The sequence below is a fragment of the Balaenoptera acutorostrata genome, chromosome 11, assembly GCF_949987535.1.
Source record: "Balaenoptera acutorostrata chromosome 11, mBalAcu1.1, whole genome shotgun sequence".
Lineage (NCBI taxonomy): Eukaryota > Metazoa > Chordata > Mammalia > Artiodactyla > Balaenopteridae > Balaenoptera > Balaenoptera acutorostrata.
In genome coordinates, this window is record NC_080074.1 from 75,157,423 (window position 1) to 75,182,673 (window position 25,251).

The 25,251-nt window shown below is 35.6% G+C and overlaps 1 protein-coding gene across 2 annotated transcripts in view; it reads left to right on the plus strand.

Annotated features, from left to right (window-relative positions):
• The window catches only part of ABCD2 (ATP binding cassette subfamily D member 2), an 89,843-nt gene that overhangs the window by 42,538 nt on the left and 22,054 nt on the right, over window positions 1–25,251 (plus strand). For both annotated transcript variants that reach the window (XM_007166912.2, XM_057556834.1), the window contains 2 exons: window positions 11,193–11,338; window positions 21,421–21,505. In XM_007166912.2, coding sequence (XP_007166974.1) covers window positions 11,193–11,338; window positions 21,421–21,505 — 231 coding nt within the window. The remainder of the gene's footprint in view (window positions 1–11,192; window positions 11,339–21,420; window positions 21,506–25,251) is intronic.

Below are 25,251 nucleotides of genomic sequence, written 5' to 3' on the forward strand. Positions count from 1 at the left end.
CTCCCGGGGTTCAGCTTTGGATTTGGACCCGCCTCTGCATGTAGGTCGCCTGAGGGCGTCCGTTCCCCGCCCAGACAGAACGGGGTTAAAGGAGCAGCTGTTTCAGGGGCTCTGGCTCACTCAGGCCGGGGGCAGTGAGGGTTATGGATGCGGGACGAGCCTGTGGCGGCAGAGGCCGGCGTGACGTTGCTGCAGCCTGAGGCGCGCCATGCATTCTCCCAGGGAAGTTGTCCCCGGATCACGGGAGCCTGGCAGTGGCGAGCTGCACCGGCTCCCGGGAGGGGCGGTGTGGAGAGTGACCTGTGCTCGCACACAGGCTTCTTGGTGGCGGCAGCAGCAGCCTTAGCGTCTCCTGCCGGTCTCTGGGGTCCACGCTGATAACCGCGGCTCGCACCTCTCTCTGGGGTCCGCGCTGTTAGCCGCGGCTCATGCCCAGCTCTGGAGTTCGTTTAGGCGGCGCTCTGAATCCCCTCTCCTTGCGCGCCACGAAACAAAGAGGCAAGAAAAAGTCTCTTGCCTCTTCGGTGGCAGCAGCCTTTTTCTCGGGCTCCCTCCTGGCTAGCTGTGGTGGGCTAACCCCTTCAGGCTGTGTTCATGCCACCAGCCCCAGTTCTCTCCCTGCGATCCAACCGAAGCCCGAGCCTCGGCTCCCAGCCCCTGCCCACCCCGGCGGGTGAGCAGACAAGCCTCTCGGGCTGGTGAGTGCTGCTCGGCGCCAAGCCTCTGTGCGGGAATCTCTCTGTTTTTCCCTCTGTGCCCCTGTTGCTGTGGGATCCGCGCTGATAGCCGCGGCTCACGCCCGCCTCTGGGGTCCGCGCTGATAGCCGCGGCTTACGCCCGTCTCTGGAGTTCGTTAAGGCGGCGCTCTGAATCCCCTCTCCTTGCGCGCCGCGAAACAAAGAGGCAAGAAAAAGTCTCTTGCCTCTTCAGCGGCTGCAGACTTTTTCCCGGACTCCCTCCCAGCTAGCACCGAAGCCCGAGCCTCAGCTCCCAGCCCCCGCCCGCCCCGGCGGCTGGCTGAGCAGACAAGCCTCTCGGGCTGGCGAGTGCTACTCAGCACTGATCCTCCGTGTGGGAATCTCTCCGCTTTGCCCTCCGCACCCCTGTGGCTGCGCTCTCCTCTGTGGCTCCAAAGCTTTCCCCTCTGCCACCCGCAGTCTCTGCCCACAAAGGGGCTTCCTAGTGTGTGGAAACCTTTCCTCCTTCACAGCTCCCTCCCACTGGTGCAGGTCCCGTCCCTATTCTTTTGTCTCTGTTATTTCTTTTTTCTTTTGCCCTACCCAAGTACGTGGGGATTTTCTTGCCTTTTGGGAGGTCTGACGTCTTCTGCCAGTGTTCAGTGGGTGTTCTGTAGGAGCAGTTCCACGTGTAGATGTATTTCTACTGCATCTGTGGGAAGGAAGGTGATCTCTGCGTCTTACTCTTCCGCCATCTTGCCCCTACTCTCCTGTACCTTATTCTTAAACCTAACACATCTCATGCCTTAAATACATGAGTATTGCTATAAAATTTTTATCAATATTGTTCACAATTAAATTCTAGATGACTATGAAATATTTAGCATTTTGGGTGATCATTCCACAGACTTCAAGTATAGAGCTAACATTTCTCAATGCTTTCTTCTTCCTACTTTGTCTCTATTAAAGAGAAAAATAGAGAATAGTATAAACCCTAATAAATGTCAATACATTTTGCCAAGAATCATATATTGTCAGATATTTAATATAGAAAAGTAGGCAGTATAATACAAATTATAGAAGTACCCTGAGACATTGTAATATAACTGTAAAAAGCCATAATCCCTGGGAGTGGATTTGATCTCTAATAATTTTACTTTAATTTTACTATTATAATTAACAGTTTTAAATATAGATGCATTCAAAGTAATTTCAGATTACAAAGGAAATTTTGATAATTGCTTAAATAATGATAATCTAAATTATAGTATGATACCTATAGCTTTATTCCAATATCTTTTCCACAACAAATAGAGGTAATTCTGGATTTTACTTAGAGAAAGTAAATTTAAACTAGATAGTGTTTCTTTTTGATATCTACTAATTGTAAGCAATCTATTTCTTTTGTTGTTTGGACTACAAACAACAAAAGAATGGGCCAGAGCAAGTGACATGGTAATTGATCTACCTGAATTATTTAGAAGATAATCTGAATAGGCCTATATATCTAGAAAGGAAAGTTTAGTAAAGAGTACTTTAAGTGCTTATCAATTATGTATGACTGTGGTAGCACTAGAGAAACTTGAGCTAACTTAAAATGTTAAATTCCAGGCCTATGAGCAGGAAAAAGGATCACATGCAAACTAATCGTATAAACATTGGATATAGGGTCCTCCATTTTTTTGTGCTTTCAAATAGATTCAACATCAACCCAAATTTCCTTGATATAGCCTTTCCAGAGAATTCAGTTGTAACTTTATAGTAGTATTTTTAAATAATTATATTAATAAAATCTATTATTAGAGTATCCTTAGTTGCTATGTACCTCAATAAACACATATAGAATGTGTTATTTTTACCATTTCACATGATCATAAAACAATTGAGAAAAAAATGGAACTTTAATAAAGCAATATTTTTTGGGTCCTTAATGAATATATACTTTTATGAAATATTTTTGTATAATTTCATCAATATTCCCTTCACATAAATTTTCAAAATAGCAATTTTCATATTCTATTAAATCATTTTGAGTAACAGTAAATCAAATAACAAATTATGTAGACATTTAATTTAAATCTCATCCTGATTGAATTTTTTAAAACTTAGTAGCTAAGAGTGTCTTCTTTTAAGTTCTGTTTTTACTTTTTTTTAATTTTGAGAATGCATATTCAACATATTATTAGGCTTATAAACACAATAAGAAATTAAGCATTGCAAAACAAAATTATAATTAAGAGTTTTTATGAGATAAATTTTCATATCTGTTCATCAAAGAGAACTGACAGATTTCAGAAGTCATAAAGAAGGCATAAATAATATTAAATGAATCTTTTAAAGAAGTTACAAAGTTTTTAAAATAAATTTTATTTGTTTATTTATTTACTTACTTACTTAGTTACTTATTTATTTATTTTTGGCCGCGTTGGGTCTTCGCTGCTGTGTGTGGGCTTTCTCTAGTTGTGGCAAGTGGGGCTACTCTTTGTTGCGGTACACAGGCTTCTCGGTGTGGTGGCTTCTCTTGTTGCGGAGCACGGGCTCTAGGTGCACAGGCTTCAGTAGTTGTGTCACGCGGGCTTCAGTAGTTGTGACTCGCGGGCTCTAGAGCGCAGGCTCAGTAGTTGTGGCACACGGGCTTAGTTGCTCCGCGGCATGTGGGATCTTCCCGGACCAGGGCTGGAACCCCTGTCCCCTTCATTGGCAGGCGGATTCTTAACCACTGCACCACCAGGGAAGTCCCGAAGTTACAAAGTTTTTTTAATTAATTTTTATTGGAGTATAGTTGCTTTACAGTGTTGTGTTAGTTTCCACTGTACAGCAAAATGAATCAGCTATACATATACACATATCCCCTCTTTTTTGGATTCCCTTCCCATTTAGGTCATCACAGTGGATTAAATAGAGTTCCCTGTGCTATACAGTATGTTCTCATTAGTTGTATATTTTATACATAGTATCAATAGTGTATATGTGTCAATCCCAATCTCCCAATTAGAAGTTACAAAGTTTTGCTTCTTCAAATTCCTTTTACAAAGAAAACATTTGGCAGCCTTATGCATACTGATACCTTTGAGGTCCCATAAATTGCTACAGTGAACTAAGTGGTGCTCCAGTTACTAAATGAAATATTTCTGGGTAAACGAGATACTTAAGTGTTTAACAGAATATACTCTCTAAAATCTAGGTAATTATGTATTTATTATTTATTAATCATGTTGAGAATAATAAAAATTTACTATGGGAATAAAACCACATGTCTTTTAGCTGGCTAAATAGAAATTCTTTTGTATCTGCTTTTTTCTTTTTTTTTTTAAATTGAAGTATAGTTGAGCTACAATGTTATGTTAATTTCTGGTGTATAGCAAAGTGATTCAGTTACATATATATTCTTTTTCATATTCTTTTTTTAATTGACCTATAGTTGATTTACAATGTTAATTACTGCTGTACAGCAAAGTGATTCAGATATATATATGTATATATACATATACACACACACACACACACACACACACACATTCATACGTATCTATACATTCTTTTTATATTCTTTCCCATTATGGTTTTTCATAAGATATTGAATATAGTTCTCTGTGCTATACAGTAGGACCTTGTTGTTTATCCATTCTATATGTAAAAGCTTACATCTGCTAATCCCAACCTCCCACTCCATCCCTCCCCCAAACCCCTCCCCCTTGGCAACCACCAGTCTGTTATCTATGTCTGTGAGTCTGTTTCCATTCATAGAGGGGTTCATTTGTGTCATATTTTAGATTCCACATATAAGTGACATCATATGGTATTTGTCTTTCTCTTTCTGACTTATTTCACTTAGTATGATAATCTCTAGTTGCATCCATGTTGCTGCAAATGGCATTATTTCATTATTTTTTTATGACTGAGTAGTATTCCATGGAATAAATACACCACATCTTTATCCATTCATCTGTCAATGGACATTTAGGGTGTTTCCAAGTCTTGGCTATTGTGAATAGTGCTGCTATGAACATAGGGGTTCATGTATCTTTTTTTTTTTTTTGATTTTTTGAATTTTATTTTATTTTTTTATACAGCAGTTTCTTATTAGTTATCCATTTTATATATATTAATTTATATATGTCAATCTCAATCTCCCAATTCATCACACCACCACCACCACCACGCCCCCCTGTGCCACTTTCCCCTGTTGGTGTCCATACGTTTGTCCTCCACATCTGTGTCTCTATTTCTGCCCTGCAAACCGGTTCATCTGTAGCATTTTTCTAGATTCCACATATATGCATTAATATATGATATTTGTTTTTCTCTTTCTGATTTACTTCACTCTATATGACAGTCTCTAGATCCATCCACGTCTCTACAAATGACCCAATTTCGTTCCTTTTTATGGCTGAGTAATATTCCATTGTATATATGTACCACATCTTCTTTATCCATTCATCTGTCGATGGGCATTTAGGTTGCTTCCATGACCTGGCTATTGTAAACAGTGCTGCAATGAATATTGGGGTGCATGTGTCTTTTTGAATTATGGTTTTCTCTGGGTATGTGCCCAGTAGTGGGATTGCTGGGTCCTATGGTAATTCTATTTTTAGTTTTTTAAGGAACCTCCATACTGTTTTCCACAGTGGCTGCACCAAATTACATTCTCACCAACCGTGTAGGAGGGTTCCCTTTTCTCCACATCCTCTTCAGCACTTGTTATTTGTAGACTTTTTAACGATGGCCATTGTGATTGGTGTGGGGGGTACCCCATTGTAGTTTTGATTTGCATTTCTCTAATAATTAGTGACTTTGAGCATCTTTTCATGTGCCTATTGGCCATCTGTATGTCTTCTTTGGAGAAATGTCTATTTACGTCTTCTGGCCATTTTTGGATAGGGTTTGTTTGGTTTTGTATTTGAGTTCAATGAACTGTTTGTATATTTTGGAAATTAAGCCTTTGTCAGTCACATCATTTGCAAATATTTTCTGCCAATCTGTTGGTTGTCTTTTCGTTTTGTTTATTGTTTCCTTTGCTATGCAAAAGCTTGTAAGTTTGATTAGGTCCCATTTGTTTATTTTTGTTTTAATTTTTATTGCCTTGGGAGACTGACCTAAGAAAACATTGGTACAATTTATGTCAGAGAATGTTTTGCCTATGTTCTGTTTTAGGAGTTTTATGGTGTCATGTCTTATGTTTAAGTCTTTAAACCATTTTGAGTTTATTTTTGTGTACTGTGAGAGGGTGTGTCCTAACTTCATTTATTTACATGTGGCTCTCCAACTTTCCCAATACGACTTGCTGAAAGACTGTCCTTTTCCCATTGTATATTCTTGCCTCCTTCATCGAAGATAAACTGACTGTAGGTGTGTGGCATATTCTTTTCCCGTATAGGTTATTACAAGATGTTGAATATAGTTCCCTGTACTGTACAGTAGGACCTTACTGTTTATCTGTTTTATATATAGTAGCTTGTATCTGCTAATCCCAAACTCCTAATTTATCCCTCACTTTCCCCTTCCCCCTTTGGTAACCATAAGTTTGTTTCCAAATGAACTTATTTACAAAACACAAACAGATACACAGTCATAGAAAACAAACTTATGCTCTTTTTTAAGATATTGCCCTTTCACATAGGTAGATAACTTAAACCTAAGTTGAAATGAACTTTTTTGTCTCCATAATGGTTTATTGAATGCCTACTATGTGCCTGTAGTACTGTACTAAGTGCTCTCTACATTGCTTTATGAAAACCTACTGCTTCATTTAATCCTCATAACAAATGCAGTAAAGTGAGTTACTTTACAAATGACGTAACTATAGCTCAGAATTTGGGTCACATTGCTAGTAAATGGTGAGATTGGGATTCCAGTCCAGAACCATCTCTCCAAAGCCCATTATCACAACCATGACTCTATACTGTCTTCCCCAAAATGTAGATATAAAATATAATTTCATCAAATATTTCCAGTTAATCAAGTCTTATGATGGAATCCTGTAGAAACACCATTGAAATGAACGTTCAGATGTATTTTAATTATTGCAGTCTCAATTATGTATTGTGTCATGGCTGTTCTGTGGATTGAATTATATTGGGGGTTTATGCTAAGGATATCTAAACTTCTGATTTACATTAAGTTGGAACTGGCATCACTTTGTAAGTTAGCTAAAGTACTGACTCCCAATATTTCCTTGTATTTCTTCTTAGTAGTCTCAGAATACCGACTAAAAAATTGTTCACTGGTCCTGATGGTCAGTATCTATTTTATGCTACTGTTATTATTACCAGATATTAATTTAAGATAATACCACATTATATAAATGCTTAAAATGATGGAAATAAACAAATAACTTTGTGTCCTAATTCTGTTTTTAAAAAATATATGGTTAGACTGGAGAGGGAAGGAAATCAGAGAGCAGGAGAAGACATACGGAACATGGTAGAAGAAAAGTGCCTAGAAATGGTGCAGCCACTTGGGAAAACAATTGGTCAGTTCCTCAAAAAGTTAAACAGAGTTACCATATGCCCCACTACTAGGTGTATGCCCACTATTCATAATAACCAAATAGTGGAAACAACTGAAATATCCAGATTAACAAAATATGGTGTATCCATACAATGGAATTTAATTCAGATATTAAAAGGAATGAAATACTACTACATGCTACAACATAGGTGAACCTGAAGATATTATGCTGACAGAAAGAAGACCACATATTGTGTGATTCCATACATATGAAAATATGTGAAATTTCCAGAATAGGCAAATCCACAGATACAGAAAGTAGATTAGTGATTGCCAGGGCTTGGGAGGAGGGAAGAACTAGGAGTGCCTGCTCTTAGGTATGGAGTTTCTTTTGGGGGTGAAGAAAATGTTCTGGAATTAGATACTGGTGATATTTACATGAGCTTGTAAATATACTGAAAATCATTGAATTTTACACTTTAAAAGGTTGAATTTTATAATGTGAATTATATCTCAATTTTAAAAATATGACTAGAGATTCCTTATGTTTGCAAAGACTCCATTGCAAACCTTATTACATGAATGCATATATGTATAATTGAAATATAAATATTTTGATTTTCAAATGTTAGTTAAATCTGTTATAAAATAAATTTTTGTGCTATCTATCCTTCAACTAAATCATTTGCATGTTATGGGAAAATAGATAGAGAATTAATCTACAAACACAGTTTGTATTTAAAACCTTTAATTCTCTCTCTCTCTACACACACACACACACACACACACATCTTTTTTTTTTAAGTAAGTTGCTGTAAATAAATCTTCACCCCTAACTTCTTTAGGGTGTACAGTTGACCCTTGAGCAATGCAGAGGTTAGAGGCACTGACCCCAGCACAGTTGAAAATCCATGTATAATTTATAGTCGGCCCTTTATTTCTATGGTTCCACATCTGCAGATTCAACCAACCACAGACTGTGAAGTACTGTAATATTTCCTATTAAAAAAAAACCCATGTATAAGTGGACCCATGCAGTTCAAACCCGTGTTACTCAATGAGGAACAGTATTTTCAAAGAGCAAGAATAGTCTCTAACATAGACATAGTATGATGATCAAATTCATGAAAATTAACATTGATATAATATTATCTGAACATACTTTTGTTGGTTCTCAAACCGGCCCTTGTACACAGAGGGCAAGAAGAGACAGAAGAAAGAGGCAGACCACTCCAGATTGGTGGATGGCAGGTTTAATAAGCAAGGGAATTTACATTTGAGGCTTGTCATGGGCAGCCTCAAATGAGCCTCTCCACTTCTATCCACCAGAATCTTAAAAGTTTATATAGAGGCTTTAATGGGGTTCCCTCATGTATACCATCCGTATGGTCTCAACACCACATTGCTCCCTCAAGTCTGTGTCCTTGAAAATAGTTGGCAGCTATGGGAACTGTGGGTTGAGCATACATTCCAAGGTCAGGGAAGGGGGTTGGAGCGTCAGATTGCCTGGGTCCAGCTCACAGGTCAACTGGCAGTGAAGTCCTCTTGATTACCTCCTCCAACAACTTTCCACATTCAAATTTTTCCAATTGTCATAATACTATTCTTTATAATAACTTGTTTTTCTCAGTCCATCATCATACATTGTATTTTAGTTGCCATGTTGCTCTAGTTTCTTTTAATGTGAAAGAATTCCTTAGCCTTTCTTTGTTTTTTATGACATTGATATTTGTAATGAGTGCAGGACTGTTGTTGTTGTATATTCATAAAGTCCCATAATTTGGGTTTATCTGATAGCTTTCTAATGATACAATACAGTTTACACATTTTTTTGCAATAATACTACCTGCATTAGTTTCCGAGATCTACTGAAACCAAAAACTTGCTGGTCTGAAACAACAGAAATTTATTTTCTCACAGATCTAGAGGCCAGGAATCCAAAATCAAGGTGTTGGCAGGGTCACCCTCCTTCTGGAAGCTCAAGGGGAGAATTTTTTCTTACCTCTTCCAGCTTCCAGTGGTGCCCGGCGTTCCTTGGCTTGTGACAGCATAACTCCAATCTCTGCCTCTGTCTTCACATGACTTTCCTCCCTGTGTTTTTCCTCTTCTTTAAAGGTATTTATTGGATTTAAGACCCATCTGGTTAATCCAGGATAATCTTATCTCAAGATCCTTAACTTAATTACATCTGCAAACACCTTTTTTTTTTTTCCTAAATAAGGTCACATTCACAAATAATAGGGGTTAGGCCTTGGACATATCTTTGAGGTCCACAATTCAACCCTCTATACTTCCTAAATGCTGTTGTGACCTTCTCAAAGGATAGTATCAGGATGCAGCAAATGTACACAGAACGAGGAAATAGATTTTTGTTCAAAAAATTATGAATTCATGCTGATACTCTAATTCAAATTAAACATTACAGTATATTTTTCTCCCCTTCCCACATTTCATATTTGTATCTTCCTTCTTCCACAGTGAGAACCTTACCTCCTAACGTTATTAAAATGTTTACTTACTTGGTCAATCCTACAACATAGTTTCAGAATTGCTACACCTATAGCAACAAGAAACATGAACAATTAGTTTTAAGGTTTCTTTGTGGTTCTTTTGGTTTTCAACTGAAATTATGTAACCAAATTTGAAAGTTACTTGGATCAGTCCCTCCTCCCTGTTTTATGTGGTTATGTTATTCATTTGATATACTTTTCAGTTAATTTGTTTCTGTTTGTATTCAATTTTAGGGTTTCTTCCTTCGTTTTACTGGTTAAATTTTTTAAAAAATAATAACACTTTAACATGATTCTAAGAGTAAAAACTATATAGAAAGTATTCTTAAAGAGGTCTTTCCCTCCCTTATCTATTCTGCCTTGTTCCTCCCATCTCCTATAGGTAACTGATTTCATTAGTTTCTGGTTTACTGTTTCCTTTTGTAAATATAAGCAGACAGATGTATATTTTCTTATTTTGCTTTCACTTTACATAGAAGTGGTATACTACATATTAGTGGTTCTATCAAATGGGGATGGTTTTGTCCCCTAAAGGGACAAAATAATATTTGGAGACTTTTATTTTTTTGTCACTGCTGCAGTGGATGCTAGTAGCATCTGGAGCATAGAGATCAAGTGTTCTGCTAAACATCCTGTAATACACAGGATATACCTCAGTGACAAAGAATTATCTGATTTAATATCTCCATAATACCACTGTTGAGAAACCCAGCTATATATCTACTTTGCACTTTGCTTTTCAACTTAACAATATATTATGTAAATCACCCTATATCAATTCATAGAGATCTTCCACATCCTGTTTTATAGCTGCACAGTGCAGGTTCTATAGTTTATTCAGTCAGTCTCCTTTGTATGCGCATTTAGGTTCTCAATATTTTGCAGTTACAAAGAATGCTGTAATGGATAACTTTACACATTTTTTTGTTGATGGTGGTGTATTTTTGGAAGTATATCTTTAAAATAAATTCCTAGAAGTGGGTCAAAGACCAGATGATATATTGGTTTGTAGAATCCTCTCCAAAGGGTTGCACCATTTTGCATTTTCACATTGTATGAAAGTACCTTGTGTCTCCATAGACTTGCCAATTGAGTGAGTTGTCAAGCTTTTAAACTTCTACCAATGTGCTAAGTAAGAAACTCAGTATAGTTTTAACTTGCATTTCTCTTATTGTGAATGATATTTTTTAAGTTTTGTTTGTTCACATTGCTGGGTCAAAACCTCAGATTTTATGTTTAACCCAAATAGTTTTAGATGAAATACAGAAGCAACAATTATAAAATACAACAGAACAAGTATGTATTTCTGTGCTGAAAACATCCAAGTATTTCTTGTAGGAACTTTTCTTGTGGCTATGTCTCTATATGTTTTTACATGAATATAACAGCGTTTTATCCTGCCACACCTGAGAAATACTCATCACCAGGTAATAAATATAATCCTAGAAATATGATATTTAAAGTCTGCTCTGGAGTTTTCAGACCACCAGGATGTCACACTGAGTAAACGAAACTGATTTTGTACTAAGATTCTTGTGTTCTTGGTGTTTTACAGGCCGTACATGTCTCTTGGAAGTCTTCGGGATCAAGTCATTTATCCAGATTCAGTGGATGACATGCATGGTAAAGGCTATACAGACCACGATCTAGACTGTATTCTACATAATGTTCACCTCTACCATATAGTTCAAAGAGAAGGAGGTAAAGTCTATAATTTGTGTTTTTTTCATGTATTTAAATTAATTTTTAACAAATAAACGTGGGTTTAATTTGAATGTATGCTGTTGTTGGAACATAAGCACGCAAGTAAAGATGGCGTTTACAGCTTTTGTTGCTTTTCCATTATTAACATGCTCTTTTCTGCTTATGTTATATTTCATGCAGCACACTAAGCTTTTTACTAAATCTGCTGCTAGCATTTGAAAACAGTTTTTTTTTTTTTTGGTCATATTTTAATGTACATGTGTCCCTGAGGCCATAGTCAATCTAAATGTATGTAAAGTTCATGACAGAAATATTCTCCTGTCAAGCTCTCAGCTTACATTAAATGTAATAATTTGAGAAGTAGGTATCACAGAACTTATTTATTTTCAGACCCACAGTCTTACCAATACATTTTCTTCTCTAAAGCAACAAATAGAGAATTAGATAAAATATAGAAACTTCTGTACTGTAGTATTTCAACATAAAACATACTTTTGAAAAAGTAGGAAAAACAGTTATACATATTAGCTCAAAAGAGAATTACTTTCAAAAAAACAAAATTACTTTCAAATAACTTGATAAAAATATAATTTGATAACCTAGAAAAACTAATGAAATAGCAAGCTAGAATTCTAGGTTAAATTTTGCATGGGTTTTATGTTTTATTTTTTAGCCCATTAACATTATCAAAAGAAGCAGGGTAGTACAGTAATTAAGAATGTAAGCTTCTAAGTCAGAGTTCTGGAATCAAGTCTTAAATAGCTGGGGGACCTTCAAGATGGCAGAGGAGTAAGACGTGGAGGTCACCTTCTTCCCCACAAATACATCAAAAATACATCTACATGTGGAACACCTCCTACAGAACACCTACTGAACGCTGGCAGAAGACCTCAGACTTCCCAAAAGGCAAGAAACTCCCCACGTACCTGGCCGTGTGGCTGACAGGGTCTCAGTGCACTGGTTGGGTGTCATGCCTGAGCCTCTGAGGTGGGAGAGCCGAGTTCAGGACATTGGACCACCAGAGACCTCCCGGCCCCACTTAATATCAGTCAGTGAAAGCGCTCCCAGAAATCTCCATATACACGCTAAGACCCAGCTCTACTCAAGGTCCAGAAAGCTCCAGTGCTGGACACTGCATGCCAAATAACTAGCAAGACAGGAACACCACCCCACCCATTAGCAGAGAGGCTGCCTAAAATCATAAGTTCACAGGCACCCCAAAGCACACCACTGGACGCAGTCCTGCCCACCAGAAAGACAAGATGCAGCCTCCTCACCAGAACACAGGCCTAGTCCCCTCCACCAGGAAGCCTACACAACCCACTGGACCAACCTTACCCACTGGGGGCAGACAACAAAAAACAATGGGAACTATGAACCTGCAGCCTGTGAAAAGGAGACCACAAACACAGTAAGTTAAGCAAAATGAGAAGACAGAGAAATACGCAGCAGATGAAGGAGCAAGGTAAAAACCCACCAGACCAAACAATGAAGAGGAAATAGGGAGTCTACCTAAAAAAGAATTCAGAGTAATGATAGTAAAGATGATCCAAAATCTTGGAAATAGAATGGAGAAAATACAAGAAACGTTTAACAAGGACAGAGAAGAACTAAAGAACGAACAAACAATGGCGAACAACACAATAAATGAAATTTAAAGTTCTCTAGAAGGAATCAATAGCAGAATAACTGAGGCAGAAGAATGGATAAGTGACTTGGAATATAAAATAGTGTAAATAACTACTGCAGAGCAGAATAAAGACAAAAGAATGAAAAGAATTAAGGACAGTCTCAGAGACCTCTGGGACAACATTAAATGCACCAACATTCAAATTATATGTGTCCCAGAAGAAGAAGAGAAAAAGAGACAGAAAACATTTGAAGAGATTATAGTTGAAAACTTTGCTAATATGGGAAAGGAAATTGTCAATCAAGTCCAGGAAGTGCAGAGAGTCCCACACAGGATAAATCCAAGGAGAAACACACCAAGACGCATATGAATCAAACTATCAAAAATTAAATACAAAGAAAAAATATTAAAAGCAGCAAGGGAAAAGCAACAAATAACCTAAAGGGAATCCCCATAAGGTTAACAGTTGATCTTTCAGCAGAAGCTCTACAAGCCAGAAGGAAGTGCCAGGACATATTTAAAGTGATGAAAGGGAAAAACCTACAACCAAGATTACTTTACCCAGCATGGATCTCATTCAGATTCGACGGAGGAATTAAAAGCTTTACAGGCAAGCAAAAGCTAAGAGAATTCAGCACCACCAAACCAGCTATACAACAAATGCTAAAGGAAATTCTCTAGGCAGGAAACACAAGAGAAGGAAAAGACCTACAAAAACCAACCCAAAACAATTAAGAAAATGGTAACAGGAACATACATATCGATAACTACCTTAAATGTAAATGTATTAAATGCTCCAACCAAAAGACATAGACTGGTTGAATGGAAACAAAAACAAAACCCGTATATATGCTGTGTACAAGAGACCCACTTGAGACCTAGGGACACATACAGACTGAAACTGAGGGGACGGAAAGAGATATTCCATGCAAATGGAAACCAAAAGAAAGCTGAAGTAGCAATTCTCGTAACAGACAAAAAAGACTTTAAAATAAAGACAAGAGAAAAAGAAGGACAACTCATAGTGATCAAGGGATCAATCCAAGAAGAATATAAGGATTGTAAATATTAATGCACCCAACATAGGAGTACCTCAATATATAAGGCAAATGCTAACAGCTATAAAAGGGGAAATTGACAGTAACACAATAATAGTAGGGGACTTTGATACCCCACTTTCACCTATGGACAGATCATCCAAAATGAAAATAAATAAGGAAACATAAGCTTTAAATGACACATTAAACAAGATGGACTTAATTGATATTTATAGGACATTCCACGCAAAACAACAGAATACACTTTCTTCTCAAGTGCTCATGGAACATTCTCCAGGATACATCATATCTTGGGTCACAAATCAAGCCTTGGTAAATTTAAGAAAATTGAAATTATAACAAATATTTTTCTGACCACAACACTATGAGACTAGATATCAATTACAGGAAAAAAACTGTCAAAAATACAAACATATAGAGGCTAAACAATGCACTACTAAATAACCAAGAGGTCACTGAAGAAATCAAAGAGGAAATCAAAAAATACCTAGAAACAAATGACAATGAATACACGACGGCCCAAAAGCTATGGGCTGCAGCAAAAGCAGTTCTAAGAGGGAAGTTTATAGCAATACAATCCTACCTCAAGAAACAAGAAACATCTCAAATATACAACCTAACCTTACACCTAAAGCAATTAGAGAAAGAAGAACAAAAAACCCCCAAGTTAGCAGGAGGAAAGAAATCATACACATCAGATCAGAAATAAATGAGAAAGAAATGAAAGAAACAGTATCAAAGATCAATAAAACTAAAAGCTGGTTCTTGGAGAAGATAAACAAAACTGATAAACCATTAGCCAGACTCATCAAGAGAAAAAGGGAGAAGACTCAAATCAATAGAATTAGAAATGAAAAAAGAGAAGTAACAACTGACACTGCAGAAATACAATGGATCATGAGAGATTACTACAAGCAACTATATGCCAATAAAATGGACAACCTGGAAGAAATGGACAAATTCTTAGAAAAGCACAACCTTCCAAGACTGAACCAAAAAGAAATACAAAATATAAACAGACCAATCACAAGCACTGAAATTGAAATTGTGATTAAATATCTTCCAACACATATGGACACCACAGGGAGAAAGTGGTGGGTGGGGATGGTGTGTGAATTGGGAGATTGGGATTGACATACATACATTAATATGTATAAAATAGATAAATGATAAGAACCTGCTTTATAAAAAAATAAATTAAATTAAATTAAAAAAAAAATCTTCCAACAAACAAAAGTCCAGGACCAGATGGCTTCACAGGTGAATTCTATCAAACACTTACAAAAGAGCTAACACCGATCCTTAAACTTTTCTAAGATATAGCAGAGGGAGGAACACTCCCAACTCATTCTATGAGGCCACCATCACCCTGATACCAAAACCAGACAAACATGTCACAAAAAAAGAAAACTACAGGCCAATATCACTGATGAACATAGATGCAAAATTCTCAGCAAGATACTAGCAAACAGAATCCAACAGCACATTAAAAGGATCATACACCATGATCAAGTGGGGTTTATTCCAGGAATGCAAGGATTCTTCAATATACGCAAATCAATCAACGTGATACACCATATTAACAAATTGAAGGAGAAAAACCATATGATCATCTCAATAGATGAAAAAGAAGCTTTTGACAAAATTCAACACCCATTTATGATAAAAACCCTCCAAAAAGTAGACATAGAGGGAATTTACATCAACATAATAAAGGCCATATATGACAAACCCACAGCAAACATCATTCCCAATGGTGAAAAACTGAAACCATTTGCACTAAGATCAGGAACAAGACAAGGTTGCCCACTCTCACCACTATTATTCAGAATAGTTTTAGAAGTTTTAGCCACAGCAATCAGAGAAGAAAAAGAAATAAAAGGAATCCAAATCGGAAAAGAAGAAGTAAAACTGTCACTGTTTGCAGATGACATGATACTATACATAGAGAATCCTAAAGATGCTACCAGAAAACCACTAGGACTTATCAATGAATTTGGTAAAGTAGCAGGATACAAAATTAATGCACAGAAATCTCTTGCATTCCTATACACTAATGATGAAAAATCTGAAAGAGAAATTAAGGAAACACTCCCATTTACCACCGCAACAAATAGAATAAAATACCTAGGAATAAACCTACCTAAGGAGACAAAAGACCTGTATGCAAAAAACTATAAGACACTGATGAAAGAAATTAAAGATGATACAAACAGGTAGAGAGATACACCATGTTCTTGGTTTGGAAGAATCAACATTGTGAGAATGACTATACTACCGAGATACACCATGTTCTTGGTTTGGAAGAATCAACATTGTGAAAATGACTATACTACCCAAAGCAATCTACAGATTCAATGCAGTCCCTATCAAATTGCCAATGGCATTTTTTACAGAACTAGAACAAAAAAATTCACAATTTTATGGAAACACAAAAGACCCCAAATAGCCAAAGCAATAGTGAGAAAGAAAAATGGAGCTGGGGGAATCAGGCTCCCTGATTTTAGACTATACTACAGATCTACAGTAATCAAGACAGTATGGTGCTGGCAGAAAAATAGAAATATAGATTAATGGAACAGGATAGAAAGCCCAGAGATAAACCCACACTCATATGGTCACCTTATCTTTGATAAAGGAGGCAAGAATATCCAATGGAGAAAAGACAGCCTCTTCAATAAATGGTGCTGGGAATACTGGACAGTTACATGTAAAAGAATGAAATTAGAACACTCCCTAACACCATACACAAAAATAAACTCAAAATGGATTAAAGACCTAAATGTAAGACCAGACACTTTGAAACTCTTAGAGGTAAACATAGGCAGAACTCTCTATGACATAAATCACAGCAAGATTTTTTTGACCCACCTCCTAGAGAAATGGAAATAAAAACAAAAATAAATAAATGGGACCTAATGAAACTTAAAAGCTTTTGCACAGCAAAGGAAACCATAAACATGACGAAAAGACAACCCTCAGAATGGGAGAAAATATTTGCAAATGAAGCAACTGACAAAGGATTAATCTCCAAAATATACAAGCAGCTCATGCAGTCAATATCAAAAACAAACAACCCAATCCAAAAATGGGCAGAATACCCAAATAGAAATTTCTCTAAAGAAGACATACAGTTTGCCAACAAACACATGAATAGATGCTCAACATCACTAATCATTAGATAAATGCAAATCAAAACTCCAATGAGGTATCACCTCACACTCATCAGAATGGCCATCATCAAAAAATCTATAAACAGTAAATGCTGGAGAGGGTGTGGAGAAAAGGGAACCCTCTTGCACTGTTGGTGAGAATGTAACTTGATACAGCCACTATGGAGAACAGTATGTAGGTTCCTTAAAAAACTAAAAATAGAGCTACCATATGACCCAGCAATCCCACTACTGGGCATATACCCTGAGAAAACCATAATTCAGAAAGAGTCATGTACCATAACGTTCATAGCATCACTATTTATGATAGCCAGGACATGGAAGCAACCTAATTGTCCATCAACAGATGAATGGATAAAGAAGATGTGACACATATATACAATGGAATATTACTCAGCCATAAAAAGAAATGAAATTGAGTTATTTGTAGTGAGGTGGATAGCCCTACAAACTGTCATACATAGTGAAGTAAGTCAGAAAAAGAAAAGCAAATGCCATATGCTAACACATATATAAATTGGTTCTGAAGAACCTAGGGGCCAGACAGGAATAAAGACACAGACGTAGAGAATGGACTTGAGGACACGGGGAGGGGGAAGGGTAAGCTGGGATGAAGTGAGAGAGTGGCATGGACATATATACACTACCAAATGTAAAATAGATAGCTAGTGGGAAGTAGCCACATAGCCCAGTGAGATCAGCTCACTGCTTTGTGTCCATCTAGAGGGGTGGGATAGGGAGGCTGGGAGGGAGACACAAGAAGGAGGAGATATGGAGATATATGTATACGTATAGCTGATTCACTTTCTTAAACAGCAGAAACTAACACATTGTAAAGCAATTATACTCTAATAAAGATGTTGAAAAAAAAAATCTTAAATAGCTCTGTTCTCTGTATCTTCACCTGTAAAGTGGGGATAAATATCTACCTTATAAAGATTCTGTGAAGATTAAGTTAGACTGTATGTAAAGTATTGAAAACAGTGGCACATAGTAAATGTGCAAGAATCAGTTGCTAAAGATAATAGAACTAGTTGATATTGATACCATGATATTTTGTCTTTGTGTGATGGTACTTGATATTTTATATAGAAAGTTCACATGTATTATTTTATTGATCCTTACAATAAGCAAATGAGTTAGGCAAAAGAGGCATTATTCTATTTATTTTATTGTGTTTATAATATCATAATTCATAAGTGCTATAAATATGGAAAGCAGGTTTTCTTTTTGTTTCATATGGTGAACTTTTCCCCAATTTTAAAACACTGTGGCTGAATAATAGCTGCCTGTTAATTTTGGGTAAGTTTGAAATTGAACAATCTGAATAGAAATTTATAATAAACATGAGATATTCTATCCTTTTAGAAGTCAAAAGAAATTCTGGAACTGTTTTTCAGAATTTTCCTTAATAATGTAATAGTAATTGTTATGGTTTATTGAGTACTTACTCTGCAGAATATAACATATTAAGCAATTTACAGTGTCATCCTGTTTAATATTTGTGACTGCCTGATGATGTGGGTTTTACCAACTCCCTTTTACAGATGAAATTCAGAAGTTTAGTAGTTTCCCCAGGGCCCTCAGCAAGTCGTGGGACAGGGATTCAAACACAGATGGGACTTGAAAGTCAATATTCTATATTAGGCTATGCCACTGCTCTATGCTATCTTAGCTTCTTAGATGCTAATAAGACTTGCTATATCCTTACACATTAAAAAAAAAAAAATGCTAAGGAAACCCACTTTACTTGCCTAGTCCTTAAAACATGAAACGTGTTTTAAAGCAAAGCAGGAAAGCATTTAAATTTGCAAGGACATCACTTACTCTGGGAGAAGCCTGCTGAAGTTCTAGTAAGATTAGCTAATACTTTGCTTAGAGATATTCTTGGCTTTAGTAAAAGATGGATTTTAAAACTATGTTTTATTCCATCAAAGAGATTACAAAATAGAAAGGAGTAGAAGTGTTAATGAATAGATGTGAACTAAAGCAGTTTGTTCATCTTTAGGAAGCAGGAAAACTGTTCACTTCTTAGCTAATTTATTCTCACTATTTCAACATCAGAGATGATATTATGACTCAGAGTTTTGATTTATATGTTCTCTGATCATGAAATATTGCCTACTAATACTTTTGGGTTTAGTGGAACAAAGGACATGATTTATTTAAATACATAATATTAAAGATTCCTTTGACCCAAATACTTTTGTCTTGTGCATTCTCAGTTGAGGGGGGAAATTTTTTTAAGCCCAGAATTTTTCTCCACTGTGTAGCAACCTGAACCTATTTGTCAAATCCTCACTTATGTTTCATAAATGCTATAAAGTTAAGTCATAGAGAAAATTTTATTTCAACAGTTTTCACTAGAAGCAAGAACTTTGAACCACATGGCATTTAGAGATTTTTTCCTAATATAAAATTATGTTTTTAAATAGATAGAAAATTCCTGGAAGTTTGCCCAAGAATGAACACTGGTCCCTACTGGGGAGTATCATTGGGAAACAGGGAAAATCTTATTTTCAATCCAGTGCACAAGAAACAATGAAACTCTACTTCTTATTTCCTTTCCCTTTGACCAAGTTTATTTAGAAATTTTAATAAAGATGAAAATTCAGCTGAGGAAGAATAAAAAAAGCAAAGAGCCTGGATTTTTTCCAAATGGAAAAATTAAGCCTTGAATACTTTGGGATTTGGAAATGTCGTGTGTGTGTGTGTGGTGTGTATGTGAAGTTTTGACAGTCATTTTCCTCTTTGAAAATCAGGCTTTGCCTAGTCTGCTCCATTTTATGATATTCCCACTTCAGAAAAATACTTGATATGGCTGTCTTCCTAATAGGCCGCATGGTTTTGTTTCTAAGTAACGTTTTTTTCTTATTACAAAATTAAGAAAAGCCATAAAAATAATTTTAAAATAATAAAATTTTCAAATAGTATAAAAATGTATAGCTTAGAAAGTAAAAGTCTCATAATTCTATTCCCAGAGAGGTTGTGTATGTGTGTTTATTTACAGAAATGCAATCATAATTTATATATGTATATGTGTTCTTGCTTCTAGTGAAAATTGTAGAAAGAAAATTTTCTCTATGACTTAATTGTATAGCATTTATGAAACATAAGTGAGGATTTGAAAAATAGATTCAGATTGCTATACAGTAGAGAAGTGTTCTGGGCTTAAAAAATTTTCCCCCTGCCAACTGAGAAGGCAAAAGAGAAAAGTATTTGAGTCAAAGGAAACTTTAATTTTACATATTTAAATAAATCATGTCCTTTGTTCCACTAAACTCAAAAGTTTTAGCAGGCAATCGAAAAATCTGCAATCAAAAATCTGCATATAACTTATAGTAGGCTGTCTCTAACCAAGGTTCCTCCATATCTGCCGTTCTGCATTTGCGGATTAAACCAACTGCAAATTGTATAGTACTGTAGTATTTACTATTGAAAAAATTACATGTTTAAGTATTTCACAGTTCAGTCTGTGTTGTTCAAGGGTCAACTGTATACAAACACACACACAATTCTGCAATTTGGTTTTCCATGTAAAAAATATTCTAGGTACGTTTCTGTATCAGTATGTATTGACCTAACCTATTTTTTTTTAAAAAAAGAAGGCTTGCTTTTTGAATAAATAGCCAACTGAAAGTCCTGCATATAAATAGACCTGCATATAAATCCTAACTCTAATATATAGCTGTGTAAAATTTGATATATCAATTTCTCCATGAATTTCAGCTTATGGACCTATAAAATAAAACTAATAATAGCTACCTAATAAGGTTGTGAAATATATAATGAGAAAACTCATATAAAGTGCCAGGCAGATGGAAACCATTTAAGTTAGCTCCTGTCATACCCTTTGTAGACTTTGCAATAAGCCTATGCAAATCTGTTGATCTTTTCTCCCACCACTCTCCAAATTAAGTCTGTCAACTCTTTGGAGATATTCAGAAACAAACACATTTTCAGAGTGTCAGTATTTGGAATTCTTAGAAGACGTTTTGTCAATGTAAGTAATTATTACTGGTAAAAAATATCAAATCTAAAATAAAATGCTTAAAAATAAGGCTCTCTAGCTTATCCAAGCATTTCTGAGAAATATCAGGTTCTTTGTGTTAATAACTTAAACTTGCTAGGAATCACTTGTCTAGATAAAAACTGTAAAATATGCTCTCTTTAGTTAAAATATGCCTTATAAAATACATACTTATATATATTTTAAAGGATGGGATGCTGTTATGGACTGGAAAGATGTCCTGTCAGGAGGGGAAAAGCAAAGAATGGGCATGGCTCGCATGTTTTATCATAGGTAAGTATATTATACTCAAGTAATGACTATTCCATTGTTGTAACCAAAAAATGTTTGGCTAGGATTCCGTGCCCTCATCTTTAGCCTGAAAATATTTTTCTGAAAAACTAGTGCTTAGAATTTACAGTTTTTTAATTTCCTAGGTTATTTTTTTAATGTGACAGAAATCTCCAAGTATTTTTAAAAATTTTTTTATGTTGAGTAATGTTAGATGACAAAATTAAACTTTTATATGTCCTAAGTTTGAAAGTAGGATTATTACTAATTTTAAAATGTGAAGAATACATAACCACTGTTATACTGTTGTGAACACAGGAGGTAGACATTCAGTAATACTTCTCAATTAAATTATTAAATTCAAACTAAATTAACTTTCTAACCACCCAGTAGCCCATAAAACTTAGTAGTGCTCTCCTCCTTGAAAATCAGAGGCATATCCAATGGAAAAAGGAACAAGCCAGCCTAAGTCTTAATGGAGTCAGAAATAAAGAGATGCAGGAAAAAATTTCTCTTGATAAAACTTTTCTATTTGCAACCAGCTTCATAGCCTTTTGAATTCAAGGTACCAAACATAAGACATTGGAAAGAAATATTAAAGCTATTCTGATTTGTTTCTCTTTTTTGTCCTATTCTTCTGTGAAAAATAAATTCCCTTTTTTTTTATGTTAAGCCTCTGGCAATGAGAACCTGAGTTGTTACTCACTTTTAATACTTATATCTTGGGCAAAAAAGCCCAAGAGTTATGTGCATGAATGCCTGAACAGACCATAAGCTGGGGCATATGCCATACTCTTGAAGAAGCTGCAGTGGAAGCAATAATACTTTCATAGGGAACTTTTAAAAGCTTATAAAAACCACACACAAAAAAATTATCAAGTAAGCCTCATTAAACACTTAGCAACAAGTTGGCTACCAATTTTTAAAAAATCTTTTATTATGGAAAAACCATTAAAACTTCATCTAAGAGAGAAAATTGTAAGATGAACCCCATATTCTTATCACACTGATTTAATACAGCACTTGATTTATCTATTTTTTTATTTATGAAGCATTTTAAAGCAAATCCAAAATCATGGAATTTTTTCATTAAATACTTTGGCATCAATCTCTGAAATATTAGGATATTTTCTTACATAATATATCATAATCATAACTAAAAATTTGATAATAATCATTTAAAATCATGTAATACCTGGTTCATATTCATTTTCCCTGATTGTCTCAAAAATATCTTTTTATGCTTGGTTTGTTCAAACCAAGATCCAAACAAATTTTATATACTGAATTTTGTTGTTATATATCTTTTAATTATTTTTTAATTTAAAGAGTCTCTTCTCCCTGCCTCTGTCCCCTTCCCCCATCTTTTATGCCATTGACTTGTTAAAGAAACTGGGTCAGTTGTCCTGTAAGAATGTTGTCCTTTCTAGATTGCTCTGACTGCTTCCTCATGAGATCCCTTTACCTCTTTCCTCAGTCTCCTATTTGTCTTGTAAACTGGAAATTAGAGCTAAAAGCTTGATTATATTTAGGTTCAGCCTTTTTGGTGAGAATATAACACAAAATATTTATCATTAAAAAAATAATTTAAACAACTTTATTAAATATAATTATATGTCTATATTATAAAAGTAGAAAATTAGATAAGTAAAAATAAGAAAAAATCTGTTGTCTCACTACCTGTAACATAAAATTTTGGTATAATTTTTTTCTCTATTTTGGTATACAAAAGTTGGTTGTTATTTTTTAATGTAACTACTTTCATAAAGTATATTGCAGTTTATATATCCCTCTTCTTTTTTTTTGGCCACACCACACGGCTTGAAGGATCTTAGTTCCCTGACCAAGGATCGAATCCAGGCCCGTGGCAGTGAAAGCACAGAGTCCTAACCACTGGACTGCCAGGGAATTCCCTATATCCCTCTTTTTATTTTGTATGCTATTATGTGTACTATTATGTAATAGCTAGCCAGGGTTTATTTATTAGTATTATCATTAGTGTTATTATTATTATAAATTTATGTACCACATACATAAATGTATTTAAGTATACAATTCTATGACTTTTGACAAATGTATATACATTATGTAACCAATATCCCAATTAACATAAAGAATGTTTCCATCACCATAGAAAGTCTCTCATGCCCCTTTCCAGTCAAATCTCTCCATAGACAATTTCTGTTCTGATTTCTATCCTGATAAATTACTTCTCCTGTTCTACAATTTCATATAAATTAAATCATACAAATATGTATTATTTTTGTGTTATACCTGGATTTTATTAATGAAAAAATATTGTGTAATAACATGGTATTTGTAATAATGACATGGTTAGTTCAAGAATATGGCAAGCTAAAGAAGTATGAACCAAAATTTGTGAACTCAGACTTTTTAGTGAAGTGCATTTTGGAATGACCTTTTTGAGATGATTTGGTGAGATTCAAGAGTAAACTTTACAGTGTGACGTTTATGACCAGCTGTTACCCACTATTACCCTGAATCTGTTTGAGCCTCGTCCATAAATACTCAGTAATATGATCCCTAGCATAATTGGTGAAATGTAATATGATGTAATGTAAGGTATGATCATAAATTTCTCACTATGTCAGTGTGTTAATAAGATAAGCTCTGTAAGAAAAAACAACAGGCATTAATAAAAGATGCTAACCTAAAGAGATTTTAAGTACATATAACTTAAAATAAATACTTGAAACTTTTGTATCTAAAATATTTTGGATATAATGTGATACTGAATGAAAATAAAGTTATAACAGTGGAAAGAATTTAGTGCTCCACAGAAAGATGAGGGAAGATGAGCAAGTTGAAAAGCAGAATTTATTGGAAAAAAAATAAAATGAAATAGAAACGCTAAATCCAGTGAAGGACCTGCACTGTTGGTGGGAATGTAAATTGGTGCAGCCACTGTGGAAAACAGTATGGAGGTTCCTCAGAAAACTAAAAATAGAATTACCATATGATTCAGCAATCCCACTCCTGGGCATATATCTGGACAAAACTATAATTCAAAAAGATACATGAGCCCCTATGTTCATAGCAGCACTATTCACAATAGCCAAGACATGTAAACAACCTAAATGTCCATCAACAGATGAATGGATTAAGAAGATGTGGTACATATATACAATGGACTACTACTCAGCCATAAAAAAGAATGAAATAATGCCATTCACAGCGACATGGATGCAACTAGAGATTACCATACTAAGGGAAGTAAGTCAGAAAGAGAAAGACAAATACCATATGATGTCATTTATATGTGAAATCTAAAATATCACACAAATGAACTCCTCTATGAAATGGAAACAGACTCACAGACAGAAAGAACAGACTGGTAGTTGCCAAGGGGGAGGGGCTTGGGGGAGGGATGGAGTGGGAAGTTGGGGTTAGCAGATGTAAGCTTTATATATAGAATGGATAAACAACAAGTTCCTACTATATAGTACAGAGAACTATATTCAATATCCTGTGACAAACCATAATGAAAAAGAATATCAAAAAAGAATGTATAGGGACTTCCCTGGCAGCCCAGTGGTTAAGACTCCACGCTTCCAATGCAGGGGGTGCAGGTTCAATCCCTGGTCAAGGAACTAAGATCCCACATGCTACGCAGCATGGCTGAGGAGGGGAAAAAAAAATGTGTGTGTGTGTGTGTGTGTGTGTATATCTGAATCACTTTGCTGTACAGCAATGATCAACACAACATTGAAAATCAACTACACTTCAAT